Source organism: Vombatus ursinus, unplaced genomic scaffold (genome assembly GCF_900497805.2).
Source record: "Vombatus ursinus unplaced genomic scaffold, bare-nosed wombat genome assembly UNPS02015411.1, whole genome shotgun sequence".
In the NCBI taxonomy this organism is placed as follows: domain Eukaryota; kingdom Metazoa; phylum Chordata; class Mammalia; order Diprotodontia; family Vombatidae; genus Vombatus; species Vombatus ursinus.
This window is the reverse complement of record NW_020955189.1, coordinates 203,327-219,174: the sequence shown is the minus strand read 5'-3', so window position 1 is coordinate 219,174 and position 15,848 is coordinate 203,327. Positions and strand designations below refer to the sequence as shown.

Genomic DNA, 15,848 nt, shown 5'->3' with positions numbered 1-15,848 from the left:
AATCTAAGGGGCTGAGCGGTTTTATAGACCTTGGAGAGTCCGTTGAGAGTTTCCTTAGTCTTTGGGAAGTCTATTTAGAAGAAGAGAAACTTGTGATTGGCTAATGCTCCTCTGACTGGCTAAGAGCAATGTCCATCAATCACAACCAAATGGTCAGCGGGTCTTTCATAGGTCATCAGTTACAGGCCATCCACTGCAGGTCACCTGCAGGCCATCTCAACAGGGGCATTCCATAGGCCACCAACGCTAGTGTTTGGCCAGCAGTACCCTAGGGGACCAAGGAAGTTGTGTCTTTGAAGCAATGGTCACTTAGGAGTGGTGGTAATGATTCCCAGGGGTGAGGGGGGATTGCTGAGGCTTATGAGCCTTATTTCAAATAGAGTACGCGTAGGAGTGGAGGGGAAGGGTTAATAAATCCTTCTAACAGGCCTAACTAATATAGCACGAATCTATTTAACAAATCCAACATAATTAATATAAGCATCAATCCATAGTGGATTAATCAATCATAACTCTTATCCTAACAGCATTAATTAACATAACTCAGATTTAATTCTATTCTGCTTAATTCACCAACACAATCATTAATACCCATTAAATCACAATGAACTGAGTAAATACTGAGTAAACTGAGTAGCAGTATCACAATTATCTTCACAATACCCCTCTTCTCTTTGATCCAAAAAAGAGTAGGGCCTTTTATGGATTGCTAAGGCCTAGGGATGAATCGAAGGCAGTCCTCTGACACAAAATACCAGAGAGAGCAGTCCTCTACCGAGGCCCAAGGGTGACCAGAATCTATTGGGGGCAGTCCCCTTCAGTAAGTCTTCCAAGTAATACAATGATCAAGTGATTTTGTATCCTAGTAACCCACTCCTCATGTTCATTGAATATTTGGTTCAGCGTCAGATATCAGATGTATTCTTGTGGTCACTAGAAATAACTACTCATGGAGTGGCTTTCAGTTAATGGTGGCTCTGAAGGTGGGTCTTCATAGAAGGGATGGCTACCTGCAGTATTTCCTCCAGGTATTTCCCCTATGACCCTTTTACAAAGCAGATCTTAAAGTGTATGTTCACTTGACCTTGTTGTTTTCTCAACAAATCTTCACTCCAGTTATTTGCTCCAATTTCGTTATTCACTGTGGCTGCCCATACTTCTAGACATCTAATCCTATACATGAGCATATAAGGAATAAGAACATTTGTAAGGTGACTTCTTTGCCCAAGCTTAATGGCCACACAACTAAATTGACCTTAAGGGATGCTTATCTTATCCCAATTGCACCAAAAGTATAATAAACCTAAGTAACACTGCATGTCCTGCTCTGAGATAACTAATTATACTGAAATTCTTTTCTTTAACAAAAGAATTTCTGATTTATCCTCACTAAATGATAGATTCATGCCTTGGTTCCACAAACTGTTGAAACATTGTCTAACTGTTCCCATAACACTCTGAGACATTTCAAGGATCTTATTTTAGACATGACAGGCAGAAAACAAGTCTAAATGCTCATTTATTGAGTGGTTTAGGATGTGAAAATGACTCTAATTTCAGGTTGAATAGTTTAGATGTTAGATATCTGTATCTTATTATAGTAGCTTAGATGTATTCTAGTATTAGCCTATGAGATAAAAATTTAATAAAGATTTAATTTACTGACCACCTGCCACAATTATAGAAATCTGCCATAAAAAGAATAGGAGGGACATAGCTATAGTAGGGGAAAAATGCTTCCCCAACTTAATATCAGTTCCACGTAAGAGTCATATAGACAGCCAGGTCGAGAGCGAAGATGAATCATAACCTGTGAGTAGTCTGAGCTGCCCAAATGGGGACAGAATGTCACAGCTAGGCTTAGAAGATTAGCCAGAGGGAAAAATGTGTTGTATGGGAGACTGAGTCAAGAGGGGAGGGTGACCACAAAGAATTTCATAATGAAGAATTTCATTAGGGGAAAATTTCATAATAAGGAGAAAATTTTATAATGAGAAATATTACATCCCCCCTTGGTCTGCTACATAAGTAGAACAAAGCCAAAGGGAGAACCTTAGGCCACTTCAAATAGGTTTCAACGCATAACTTACCAACTGTAGTCTTAAGTTCCTTATTCATATGTTCAACTAGGCCAGAACTTTGAGGATGGTATGGAGTGTGGAAGTCGGGAGTAATACAAGATTAGAATATACTCACTGAGAGAGAATGAATCAGTGAAATGAGACCCTCTCTCAGAATCTATGTGGGCAGGTGGGCCATACCTGGGCACAATTTCCTCAGTGAGAACATTGGCAACAAAAGCATCTGTGGCTTTAGAACTAGGAGGTGCTTCAACCTTGGTCAATGATGACAAGAGAATGCATATAATGACGTGCCTGGGGCATATTGGTAAAATCTATCTGCAAGTGTTTGAAAGGGCTCCTTTCATGTGGCAAAGCACCTGGTGCTGATTCTGTTCCAGCTGAGATTTGCAAGATGGGGGCGTCCACTGCTCATACAAAAGAGGACTGAAATTTTCCAGGTTACATGGCAAGAGGAGGTTATCCCCCAGGAGTTCCAAGGATGCCTCCATTGTCCATCTCTATAAAGGCAAAGGAAATACATTGCCCTGTGATTCACCGTGGGGATTCTCTCTTAGTCACTGCGGGCAAGATTCTTGCCAGAGCCCTCCTTAATAGGATGATCCTTCGCCTGGAAGATGGTCATCTACCTGAGGGCCAGGTATACGGGCCGCACGCTGACCCTCTGCCAGTCGTGCACCAGTACCCACTTCTCTTAAAAGAAGTGCACCGCCAGAGTCTTACCCATTCCCGGGTCTTCGGTCCTCAGCCGGATCACCACACAGAGACAAGCCATGGGAAGGCACCAACACCAGAGTTTTATTCAGAGGCCAACACAGCAAACCATCATAGCAAGCCCAAGCAGCAAGGCCAGAGCAACAGGCAGGAGCCAGGGGAGAGCGCACGTGTGTTCTGACCACGCTTGTTCCTAAGTACCTACTTAGCCCCTCCTCCCCAGCCCGCTTACTAGCCAATGATTGTAGGGTCAGATACCGGAAGGGGCTGTCTGAGTTTAGCACACCAAGGGGGAGGGAGTGACGTAGGAGGCCAGGATTGGATACAGGAAGGAGGCATCTGGGATTGACGCATAGACAAGAGTACATGACCTAGGAAGTCAGACTCAGGAGGGGACTGGGTCAGTGCTGCACAAGGTCAGGAAGGTCACAAGAGGCATCTGGGGATGACGTTGCATATAGGGAGGGGACTAAGCAGAGGGAACTCAGTCCTCTGCCATCCCACTCCCACGTGGCACCGCCCCTTGCCTCAGGAGTTCAGGCTCGGCTACTTCCTTGCACCCAGCTTATGTCACAGAGCACTGCCCAATTGCCTCATGGCTTCTCCGTATCCAGCCCATCCCAGTACACACGACTCTGCCTACCACAGTCCCTGCCTCGACTTCCAAAATACCCAGATCTTACCTTACCCATGCCACAGCACCCAACTGGCAGCTGCCAGCATCAGACAGTCCCTCACAGCCAGGGTGGCTTTAGAAAGGGCCAAGGAACAGTCAATATGGTGTTTGCTGCCCGACAACTCCAGGAGAAATGCCAGGAGCACAACAGAGGTCTGTACACAACATCTGTAGATCTGACCAAGGCCTTTGATACTGTCAGTCATGAGGGCTTATGGAAAATTATGTCAAAATGTGGTTGCCTGGAGAAGTTCATCAGCATTGTACGTCAATTCCATGATGGTGTGCTTGCCAGGTCCTGGATAATGGACAATGCCCTTGTGCTTTCCCAGTCACCAGTGGAGTGAAACAAGGCCGTGTGCTTGCTCCCATGCTTTTTAGTTATGTTTTCAGCCATGTTGTCAAATGCCTTCAGTCAAGACAGCTACCACATTGATAATAAATTCTTCAGCTTGAAAAGGCTACAAGCCAAGACCAAAGTGGAGGGAGTGTTGGTGCATGGTTTTCTGTTTGCAGATGATTGTGCACTCAATGAAGCCTCTGAGGCTGAGATGCAGCATAGTATGGACCGATTCTCTGCTGCTTGTGCTAATTTTGGCCTAACAATCAACACCAAGAAAACACAGACGCTCCATCAGCCCACACCACACCATCTGTATGTAGAACCATTGGTTACAGCAAATGGAGAAGTTTGGAATGCTGTGGATGAGTTCACTTACCTTGGCAGTATACTCTCCAGGGATGTACACATTGATAATGAGGTTGATGCCCGCATTGCCAGAGCTGGCTCAGTGTTTGGGAGGCTCCGAAGGAAAGTGTGGGAGAGAAAAGGTATTAGACTGACTACCCAACTGAAGGTCTCCAGAGTCTCACTGTTGTGTGCCTGTGAAACCTGGCCAGTCTACCAGCGCCATGCCAGGAAACTGAATCACTTCCATTTGAATTGTCTTAGGAGGATTCTGAAGATCACCTGGCAGGATCAGATACCAGACACCGAGGTCCTTTCCCAAGATAACCTGCCAGGCATTCACACTCTACTGCAGAGAGCGCCACTCTGATTGACTGTCCACGTTATTCACATGCCAAACGTACACTTGCCTAAAAGACTATAAAATAGTCACACAGGGCGAGAGTTCACATGGTGGTCAAAAGAAGTGATAAGAGGATACTTTCAAGGTCTCTCTTAAGAACTTTGGGATTGATTGTGTGACGTGGGAAACACTGGCACAGGACCACCCGGCATGGTGCGCCCTCATCACAGAAGGTGCTGTGCTCTATGAGCAAAGCAGAATTGAAGGAGCTTGAAATGTGAGATGAGCAAATTTAAAGAATCTATCCCAGATGTTCACATGGACTGTTTGTGCCCCATCTCTGGTAGAGTATTCCGAGCTTGTATTGGTCTGATTAGCGACAGTTGGAGGCACTGTAATTTGACTCTAACATAGTGATATCAATTTGGTCCTCTTTGAGAATGAAGAATAACAAAAGTTTGAACACCTCAGCCAATCGGCGGAGCCCACAGTAGCCCAGAACTGTTAGGCTCAAGTGAGCCATCAGCCTCAGCCTCCCCAGCAGCAGAAGAGGACAGCTGTGTGCCACCGTGGCCAGCCCTGGCTCTTCTCTGACAACAACTTGTAATACAAGTGCAGCTGGAACTCATCCTAACTTGGGGAGGACAGGAGATGATAGAAGAGGACATGAGGGAAAGGGATTGAAGAGAGATGGAGGAGAGAGGATCAATAAACAATTCAGGGGGCAGCTAGGTGGCGCAGTGGATAAAGCACCAGCCCTGGAGTCAGAAGGACCTGAGTTCAAATTCTGGCCTCAGACACATAACACTCACTAGCTGTGTGACTCTGGGCAAGTCACTTAACCCCAATTGCCTCACCAAAAAACAAAACAAAACAAAATAAAAAACAATGCAGAGAGGGTATCTGATCCAACAGAGGATAGGGAGCACATTTCTTTCATCTCTTGCCTTTCATATTGAATAGTGGATACTTTTCTTTTTCTAGGCCTATACTGGGTCTAGTTTATGGGACCATGAAATTCTTAGGAGGAAGCGAAGGCTTAGTTAGGGTTGTTTGTTTTTTAGCAGGAATGGCAGCATTTATGTTTGAGATTTTTCTCTTTTGCATCCCCACGCAAGTGCCTGGTACATAGTAGGTGCTTAAATACTTTATGATAGTGTGTGATCTCTGAAGAAAGGTACAAGAGTCACAGTTCCGCAGAGTCTCTGTCCTGTGCCAACCTAACACCTAGCAGAGAGCCTGGAACACAGCAGGTGCTTAATAAATGCTTGTTGACTCATTTACATCACCTTCATTTCTGAATATACTCCACACCTACAACCCCCTCAACGGGGAGAAGGTCCTTGAATTAAAGGGGATCAGGAAAGGCTTCCTGGAGAAGGTGGGGCTGGAGCCCAGGCTGAAGGAAGCCAGGAGGTGGAGATGAGGAGGGAAGGTATTCTGAGCAGGAGGGACTTTGTCCCTATTAGCAGAGAAGTGACTGACCCTGACATGGCTACGGGGCCGTGGACATGTACCCCGCGGGGGAATCCCGGGGGACTGCTCGGAGGAGGCAGGGGAAGAAGGAAGACCAGGCATTCCGGGTAGGGAGGTCAGAGGCCCTAGTGAACAGATGGAAACATCCGCGGGAGCACGCGGGGTGGAGTGGGGGGGGGGGGGGGGGGGGGCGCCGCGTACGTCTCCAGGCTCCCCTGAAGTAATGGGATTGACTTGAGGTCGTCCACACCTCCTTGTTACTGGAGAACTGGGATGGGGCTCTCCAGAGCATGCGTAAAGCCGCCACTAGCCTCCGAACTACGTCTCCCAGCAGGCCTTGCCCAGAGCGGGAGGAAGGCGGGACCTCACGCGCGCGTGACTTCCTGCCTAGTCCCTCCACGCACCGGAAGCCAGACGCTTTTGTCCTCGCGCCACCGTGGGCGCCTCGGCCCGCTCAGACCGCGGCGTGGCTCGGGCCGCGGGGCCTGGCTGGAGAGACCTCAGCCAGAGGGCGGACCGCGAGGTAGGACCGGCCGAGCGGCGGGCTGCGGGGAGGGGGCGGGGCGGGGCGGCGGGCGCCATGCTTCTCAGCCTGCGGAGGGGGAGCCACGCAGCCCCCGTCCTTCGCCCCGCCCCCTCGTCGCCACGCCCTCTCCCAGCGCTGCCGCGCCATTGGACAGGGCTGGGGCGGGGTGGAGCCATGAGCCAATCAGGCACCGCCGCTGTCACCCTGCCTCAGCTTTCCTTGTCTCCTAAGGGCGTGTCTCCCTTACCTGGCACCCACAGGGCAACCAGCAACTATGAAATGCCTACGGTATACCAGGCCCTGAAGCTGAAGAGACAAACGTAAAAGGCACCCCCTCCTGGGATCACAGTGACCACGTGCCACAGGCAGGGCTTGAATCCAGGGCGTCCTGAGTGCAGGCCGCCTCTCCTGTTCATTTTCACAAGCATTTATTAAGTGCCTACTGTGTACTAGGCTCTGGGGACACAAACAAACTGTCCTGTGCCACGGGTGGAGAGATCAGGGGAGGGGAGCGTACATCCTCTGGTGGTGGTGGACAGAAATGTTAATAGAAAGTGACGGGGTTGGCATCCATAGCAACCTGGAGCATCAGGACGGGTGGACCCGGCCTGTGCCCTGCGTGACGGAGCGATTCCTCATTTCATCTCCCACCTCCGTGCCTTTGCACACGCTTTGCCCCCGAGCTCAGCCGTGCTGGTCTGCCAATGGTTGGCCTTCTGGGACCCCCTCAGGTGCCCCAGTCTTGACTTACCTGCGAGTGCTCGGTTCTGTTCTGAGGGCGGCGTTGGCAGCAGGGGCCCGCACCTGGTGGCGGCTTAGTTCACGTCTGCTGGCTGGCATCAATCCCGCGGGCAGTCCAGAGCCCGGGTTGCCCTGCCCGCCAGCAGGCAGGTGGGGGGATGTCTCGGCCTCACAGGCCACGTCACTCCCTCCCCTCGTTCCCTTTCTTCCCCAGCTTGACCGCCTGAGGACCCCGCGGGGATGGGAGCGTCGAAGAGGCAGGAATCGGCCCCTGTGCTGCTGATGGCCGGGGCCCCCCAGGTAAGCGGCCTTTCCTCTTCTGAGCAACGCCGTTCTGGAGCTATCCTCAGTGTAGACACGCGGCTTTGTCACGGTCCATAACCCCCAAACTGGGGCGAACCTCCTCCCAGAAGCACATTCAGAGGCCACTGAGACCAGGGGTTCTTCCCCCTTTCCGTGTCTTAGACTCCTTTGGCATTCTGGGGAAACCCACAGACCTCTTCTCAGAGTCGAGAAGGAATCCTTGTCGTGTTGGAGCTGCGTTTCATCCTGAAATAAAAAGGAGTCCTTTGTGATCCTCGATTTTATTTTATGTTGAAATGCAGCTATCAAAATATTTTAAAAAACAAGGTCATGGAACTCGGAGTAAGAGCTCAATTTACAGGGGAGAGAAATTAAATGCCTGTTAATTAAAAAAAAGTTGAAATGTCGGTTATGTAGAAGTAATACTTGATTATTAATGGAGAATGATTATTGTGTCCTCTCTAATTAGAAATTAATATTTGGAATATGTGGGAGCCCAATTTAGGGATCTCCTGATTTGCAAGTCTAGGGATATTTTCCTCACCATGTTTCTGAAAAATGGGTGGCCCAGTGGATAATGCACTAAGCTTGGAATAAGGAAGATTCGTCTTCCTGAGTTCAAATCCAACCTCAGACACTGACGAGCTGGGTGACCCTGGTCAAGTCACTTCACCCTGTTTGCCTCAGTTTCCTCATCTGTAAAATGAGCTGGAGAAGGAAATGGCAGACCACTCCAAGAAAACCCCAGATGGAGTCATGGAGAGTCAGACATGACTGAAATGACCAAACGACAACAAAATTTCTCAGAAAAAGGGAGGAGCTGGCTGGCATTAGTGAAATGCCGTTTGTGTCTGCGAGCACTTTATCTCCGCTCTCTTGCCTGGTTCTTACCCTGGGGCGCACGTACCACCTGTATTTTACTGATTTTGCAGGTGAGGAAACTGAGCTTTGAAAAGGTGAAGGGACTGGTACGGGCTCCATAACTGGGAAAGAACAGCAGGGGAGGGACAAGAATTTGTTCAGGGCCTGCCCAGGGCCACCCCGTGTGCTCCGTGCAGGGAGGGGGTACAAAGACAGAAGGGGAAATGTCCCTCCCTCGAGTAGCACGCAGTATGTACGTAGAGCCATGTGTGCAGGATAAGCACGAGGTGCCTTTTGGGAGCATGGCACTAACATTTTCTGGGATCAGAAAGGCTTTATGTGGAAGCTCTGAAGTGGCCAGAGAGGTGGCGATGGCGTGGGAGGGCATTCCAGGCATGGGGCACAGCCGGGGTAAAGGCATGGAGGCCGGGTTGACTGGACTTTAGAGGGCAGGAAGGGCCATTATGGGGAAGAAGTCTGGAAAAGCAGTTTGGGGCCAAGTCATGATGAGGTTAAAAAGCTGAACAGAAGAGCTGATGTTTGCTCCTGGAGGCATTAGGAGCGCCTTTGGAACCCCGCTCCTTCTGCCTCCACTGCTTAGCAACATGCTGCCTGGGGAAGAAGTGGGACTGCCCCCACAGTAGGTCTTCACGTGGAGGCTGGGGGGCGACTGGTGGGAGAAGAGGCGTTTGGACAGGTCCAGGTTGGGCTCCAGTTTGTCTCTAAAACTGTGATGGTCAGTTGTCGCACTGTTGGTCTTTGCAGGGTTGTGAGGAATGTCGAGTTTAGTCAACAAGCATTCATTAAGCACCTGCTGTTTTCCAGGCACAGGGGGTAGTACAAAGAAAGGCAGAAGACGGTCCCTCCCTTCAGGAGCTCCCAGTCTGATGAAGCAGATGATGAGTAAATAACCAAGTGCAGACAAGCGATAGCAGAGTGAATCGTAAACCCGCACTCTCCGTGCACCGTGGCACACACAGTGAGGCACGCAGTAGGCTCTCTGTACATTTTTCTGTACTTGGAGCACACTGAGGGCTGAACACCACGAGCGCCGTCACTCCCTACGCTTCCTGGCAGCTCCTCCTCTTCTCCCCATCCTAGGGGCCTTGGGAACCCACCGACATGTTTGGTGTTTCAGGAATCCGTGACGTTCGGGGACGTGGCCGTGGACTTCACCTGGGAGGAGTGGGGGCGCCTGGGCTCCTCTCAGAAGAAGCTGTACCGGGAGGTGATGCTGGAGAACTACAGGAACCTGGCCTGCCTGGGTGAGGACGGCTGTTCCACCCCCCACCCCCACCCCATCGCCTCCCTCAGGGTCTTTCCTTCTCTCCTTTGTAATCCTTCTGGGATACCTGGAGTGCTTAGTGGTTGTGGTGTGGCCTGAAGGCAGCAGAGGTCTCTAGTCCCATTGCGGCCAAAGGACTGGGCACTTTCCCCTGGTCCCAGAGATTCTCCCCCAAAGCCCGTCCCTGTGAGACGTCTGAAGCCTTGCCGGGTCCCCAACCTCTTCGCAGGGCCGGGTCTGGGGAGCTCCTTTCTTTTCTGAGTTCAGATTGACGCCGGGACCCTTTCCCCAAACTTTCTAGGAATCGGCCTTCGGATGTCCTTCATTCAGTTAGTTGTCTGGCCTTCCTGATGTGTCCACCTTTCCCCGAGGAAAGGGGGGATTAGCCTCAAATTCTGATCCGTGTGTTTTTCCATTTCCAATGTGCAGGCCTTGCCTTTTCCAAGCCACACCTGATCTCCCAGCTGGAGCGAGGAGAAGCAGCCTGGACGCCGGCGGAAGAGAGCCAAAGAGTGGTGTGTGCAGGTGAGCATGTGATTGCGAGCAGCGTCGCAGCCGGCCTTGGGGGCTGCCCCCTTCCATGTTGGCTCCCCGGGCCCCCCAGCATCTGTGCAGGGGAGCTCGGTCGCCTGCGCTCCCCCTGTGCCAATTGCTCTCCTGAGTTTTCTCCCTCGTGGGGCTGTCCCTCCAGCCTCGGGAAAAAGAGCTGAGAAGGATGGGTCTCACGCCCAGCACAGCGCAGCGGGGGCGGTGCTGGCGTCAGTCGGGTCCCTGGGGTTGGAATCTTGGCTCTGCCGCTTGATACCTGGGCGACCTCGGGCAAGTCACTTCTCTGGGCCTCAGTTTCCTCATCTGTAAAATGAGGGTTGGACTCTCCGGCCTTTGAGCTCCGTTCCACAGGCCTGTCCGTGATGCCGGGACTCTCCCTTGCCCATTCTCTCATTTCAGAAATGGGAACGATGGAGTAAACTTTTCCTGCGTGGATGTTTGATGAACTAACCTCTCAGTCACTCTTAGTCAGGACTCTTTGAGTTTTCCTGTTACATGCTCCAGCTCGGTGCATGCCCTGCTCTGGTTGGTGTTATTTTGGAAATCCCTTTTCAGATTTCTTTCTGTTCCTCATAATTAACCATCTCAGTTGCATTCTGGTATTCACAGTTGATTTGATCATTCTATTGCTGTACCCTTAGGTTGCTTCTAATTTTTTAAAATCAGAAATAATCCTGGTCTTTCATAAATCTCTGAGTACGTAGCAATCAACTAACAAGCCTTTTTTAAATACCTATCATATGTTAGTCACTCTACTAGGCACAAGGGATACAGTGATCCCTGGTAATAAAGGATAAGGGCAGCTAGGTGGCAAAGTAGATAGAGGCTAGGCCTGGAGTCAGGAAAACTCATCTTCCTGGGTTCAAATCTGGCCTTAGACACTTATTAGCTGTGTGACCCTGGGCAAGTCACTTAGCCTTGTTTGCCTCAGTTTCTTCATCTGTAAAATGAGCTGCAGAAGGAAATGACAAACTGCTCCAGAATCTTTGCCGAGAAAACTCCAGATGGAAATGACTGAAAAATGACTTAACAACAACAGAGTTGCGTAGACTGAGAGGGGAGACAATGCATATACATATGAATATATGCAAAATAGTTACCAGTTAACTGGGGATGGAGGAAGCATTGGCAGCCAGGCAGGATGGGGACCAGGGAAGGCTTCGTACGGGCTTTCTGGCGGTATTCGATTGGAGCTTCTAAGGAGACTAGGGATTGTCACAGGCCGAGGTGAGGTGGGAGAACAGCGGAGACACTGTAGAGGCAGGACAGCAATTGTTTGGAATGACAGCAGGGAAGCCAGCGGGCCTCTTCAGGCTAACATCCAGTGCGCCTTTCTGCTGTTATGGAGGGGCGCGGTGGCCCGATTAAGTCAGCTGCGAGGTCAGCCACGATGCAATCAGTGGATACACGGACTGGGGCCAGCGTGGTGCCATTACAAGTGCACTGCTATGGATTTGTTTTATAGAGAGACCTCTTTGTTCCTTGAGCATCATCTCTGGGATCCAGGCCCGGCATGGGAATCCCTGGGCCAAAGGGCACGAAGCTTGTCGGGCCTCGAGACTGGACAGAAAGATGGTGTCCATTTGTCACTTCCCCAGCAGTGCAGCAACCCTCTGTCTCCACAGAGCTCAGCCAACATGTTTTATCCTTTCTTCTCCATCTTTGCTGGCTTAATGGGCATGAGGAGGTCTCGTTTTCATTGATGTTTCTGATGACTAGAGCATTGGAACAGCTTTTCAGGTGATAATTGACAGTTTGTGCTTCTGAGAGATACCTGTACACGTTCTTTGGTGATTTGTCGTGTTGTATTTAGAACTTAAGGTTCCACCAATTTCTCATAGATTGTTAATGTCTCGTTTGTAGCAGCAGTGTTTATGGCAAGTGGCGTTTCCCCAGAAACTACCTGTCATCCTGGGTGTGTTGTCCTGTCACAATTCTTTAATTTTATATAATCAAATCCATTTCTTTCAGTTCTTATGTTTTTTAACTTCCCCAGTTTGTGTGTTTATGTATGTGCATATGTGTATATATGTATGTGTGTGCATATATATGTTACTTTTTTTTATGTTTTTCCCATCGTGGGAGATGTGAGTCCAATTCCATTTATTGTCTCACTGCTATCCAGTTTTCCTAGCAAATTTTATTCAGTAAGGCTTACCTCGCCTAGTGTTTTGTGATCTTTGATTCATCAGTAATTCATCTATTCTATTAATTATATTCATCTATTCTATGCCTTTCATTCTCACCCTGGGTTATTTATTCTGTTTTGTTGATGTATTTTTCTAGCTTTCATCTCTCACCAGATGCTTTTTGACTAAATACTACTTTGTAAGAAGAATTGCTAAGTTTCAACAACCATATGTGAGACTGCACCGAATCACTAATAATAGGAAAAATGCACCTCGAAGCAGCTCTGAGGTTTTACTTCACAACTAGAAAATTGTTAAAAAAAAAATGGGAACAGTCAGTGTTGGAGGGACTTCAGAAAGACAGGCACACTAATTCACCATGGTTGGAGGTGTGAATTGGTCTCACCTTTCTGGAAAGCAAGTTGGAACTGTGCTAAAAAGTGACTAGAATGTCCATTCTATTTGACTCAGAGATCTCACTACTGAGCACCTACGTCCCTGGTCAAAGACAAAGAAAGTTTCCATATACACTAATGTTTTTAAGCAGCACTTTTTTGGGATAGCAAAAAACTGGAAACAGTCGCTTCTTATCAATCTGTAAAAGGCTATACAAGTTATAGAACTTGAAAGTACCAGACTGTTACTACACTATTAGACAATGACAATGAAGAATTCAGAGAAACACGGGAAAATGCATGAACTGATGCAGTGTGAAGGGAGCAGATGGAGGAAAACACTCTACCGCTGACATCACAGTGCTTACTACTTGAATGTTGCTGACAGGCATCTTTCTAGTTGGACAAAACGAGATGGGATCAAGTGTGATGGAGGGGGGACCAGAGTGATTTATATTTTTCTTTTTCTTTTCTCAGATTGGAAGAGTAAACCCTCAAACAAGAAGTCAGATCCCAACATAGGAATTTCTGTGGAAGCATCACCCCAGGAAAAACTCATAAGTAATGTGTTCAATTTGAGAGAAACCTTGGGATATAGTACCAGACGAGAGACGCAGCAGAAGAGAAGGGAGAAACCTTATGAATGTGGCAAGACCCTCAGTTGGAGGACACAGCGTATTCAATGTCAGAGAACTTATGTTGAAAAGAAACTTTATGAATGTAATGACTGTGGGAAGACCTTCTGCCAGCGCAGTGATTTCATTCGACACCAGAGAATTCATACTGGAGAGAAACCTTATGAATGTAACGAATGTGGTAAGGCCTTCCATAGGAAGACAGGCCTTACTGAACATCAGAAAACTCATACTGGAGAGAAACCTTATAAATGTAATGAATGTGGGAAGGCCTTCTACAGGAGCACACACCTTACTCGGCATCAGAGAATTCATGCTGGATTGAAGCCTTTTGAATGTAAGGAATGTGGGAAGGCTTTCCATTGGAGGACAGGCCTTAGTGAACATCAGAAAATTCATACTGGAGAGAAACCTTATGCGTGTAAAGAATGTGGAAAAGCATTCTGCCAAAGCACACACCTTACTCGACATCAGAGAATTCATACTGGAGAAAAACCTTATGAATGTAAGGAATGTGGGAAGGCATTCTGCCAGAACACACAACTTACTCAACATCAAAGAATTCATACTGGAGAGAAACCTTATATATGCCATGAATGTGGGAAGACCTTCCATTGGAACATACAGCTGACTCAACATCTGAGAATTCATTCGGGAGAAAAACCTTACAAATGTAATGAGTGTGGGAAAGCCTTCTGCCAAAGCAGAGAATTCATTCGACACCAGAGAGTTCACACCGGAGAGAAACCTTTTGAATGTAATGAATGTGGGAAGGCTTTCCGCCAGAGCACACACCTGACTGAACACCAGAGAATTCATTCTGGAGAGAAACCTTATGAATGTCGTGAGTGTGGGAAAGCCTTTCATTGGCGGATAGGACTTACTCAGCATCAGAGAGTTCATACTGGAGAGAAACCTTATAAATGTAACAAATGTGGGAAGACCTTCCGTTGGAGCACACAACTTACTAAACACCAGACAGCTCATATTTGAGAGGACTTTGTGGATTTCATTAACGTGGAAAGCTCTTCTGCCAAAGTACACACCTTACTAGACGTGAGGAAATTTGTATCAGAGAGAAACAACTTTTTTAGAATCACAAGTGGAAGGGACCTCAGTAACCATCTAGGCTAGTCCAGATGTGTAAAAGGACGAGTTATTCCTCTGTACCATTCCCAACAAGCAGTCATCCAGCTTGATAGAAGAATTCTAATGTGGGGGTACCCACAAACTCCCAAATTACTTTTCTCTTTGGATCTAATTGTTAGGAAGTTTTCCCCCAATATCCCATCTAAATTTGCCTCCCCCCACCAAATTCCAGCAATTCCTCTTCAGCTCTTCTGGGACCAAGAAAAACAAGGCTAATTTTCAGTCTCTATGTCAGCCCTTCAAATGCTTGATGATAGTTTGCATGTCCTCCCTAGAAATATTGTCTTCTCTAGGCTAAAAATCCCCAGTCCTTTAAACTAGTCATTATATAGCATGAACACAAAGCACTTCACTATCCTGGTTGCCCTCTTGCAAACACTGTAGGTTATCCTTCCTAAACTGCAGTACTAGCAGTGAACACAATTGTCTGAGTGAGTGAGGTTTGACCACAGAGCAGTTCAGAAGAGGTCTGGCCTTCTTACCTTCAAGTCAATGCTTGTCTTAATGTAGTCCAAGGTCAGACGGGTTTTTAGGAGGCAACACTACATTGTTGACTCATAGTGAGATTGCTGTCCACTAAAACACCCAGATCCTTTTCAGACAAACTTCTAGCTCACAATCTCCCCTCCATGTTGTACTAAAGAAGCTGACATTTTGAATCCAAGTATAAGATAAATATTTACAACTGAACTTCATTTGGAGAGGTTAGCTATCATTCCCAGCTTTGTATCTACCTATGAGTACATTTGTTTTTTCTGATAGAATAGAAGCTCTTTGAGAGCAGGAATTGTTTTGTTTTTGTCTTTATACCCTTAGCACCTAGCATTGTATAGTATTTTTATAATACTATATATATATATTATATATGTAAATGCTTTTGGATTATGTCATTTGTAAATTTGATAAGCAAATGATCTATACTTTTATACAAGTCATTGATAAAAAAAATGCCGAACTGCAAAGGGCCAAGCACCTATTTCTGGTATATTCTACTGGGAACCGCTTGCCATACTGACATTGAGCCATTGATAAATGTGGCTATCCAACCAGTTTCAAATACATATAATTGTACTGTCCTCTAATCCACATCGATCTATCTTTTCCACAAGAAGACTGTGACATATTATGTTAAATGATTTGCTAAAGTGTAGTTAAACAGCAGATGTGGGACACTGCCAAGCAAATTTTATACATCAACAGAAGTTCTATCAGAGTTGTTGTGTTTTGCTTAATTATTTTTCTCATAAAAGAACATTCATTCTTTTTGGGGTGAGTGGGAAATGAATGATGGGAAAAC

At 47.5% G+C, this 15,848-nt stretch overlaps 1 protein-coding gene across 1 annotated transcript; it reads left to right on the top strand.

Annotated features, from left to right (window-relative positions):
* Nucleotides 1–6,452: 6,452 nt before the first annotated feature.
* On the top strand, nt 6,453–15,368 carry LOC114032274 (zinc finger protein 501-like). The gene is made up of 5 exons (XM_027847528.1): nt 6,453–6,501; nt 7,460–7,545; nt 9,548–9,674; nt 10,124–10,219; nt 13,245–15,368. The coding sequence occupies exons 2-5, from the start codon at nt 7,486–7,488 to the stop codon at nt 14,393–14,395; spliced, it is 1,434 nt and encodes a 477-aa protein (XP_027703329.1). The 5' UTR covers nt 6,453–6,501; nt 7,460–7,485; the 3' UTR covers nt 14,396–15,368.
* Nucleotides 15,369–15,848: the final 480 nt, after the last annotated feature.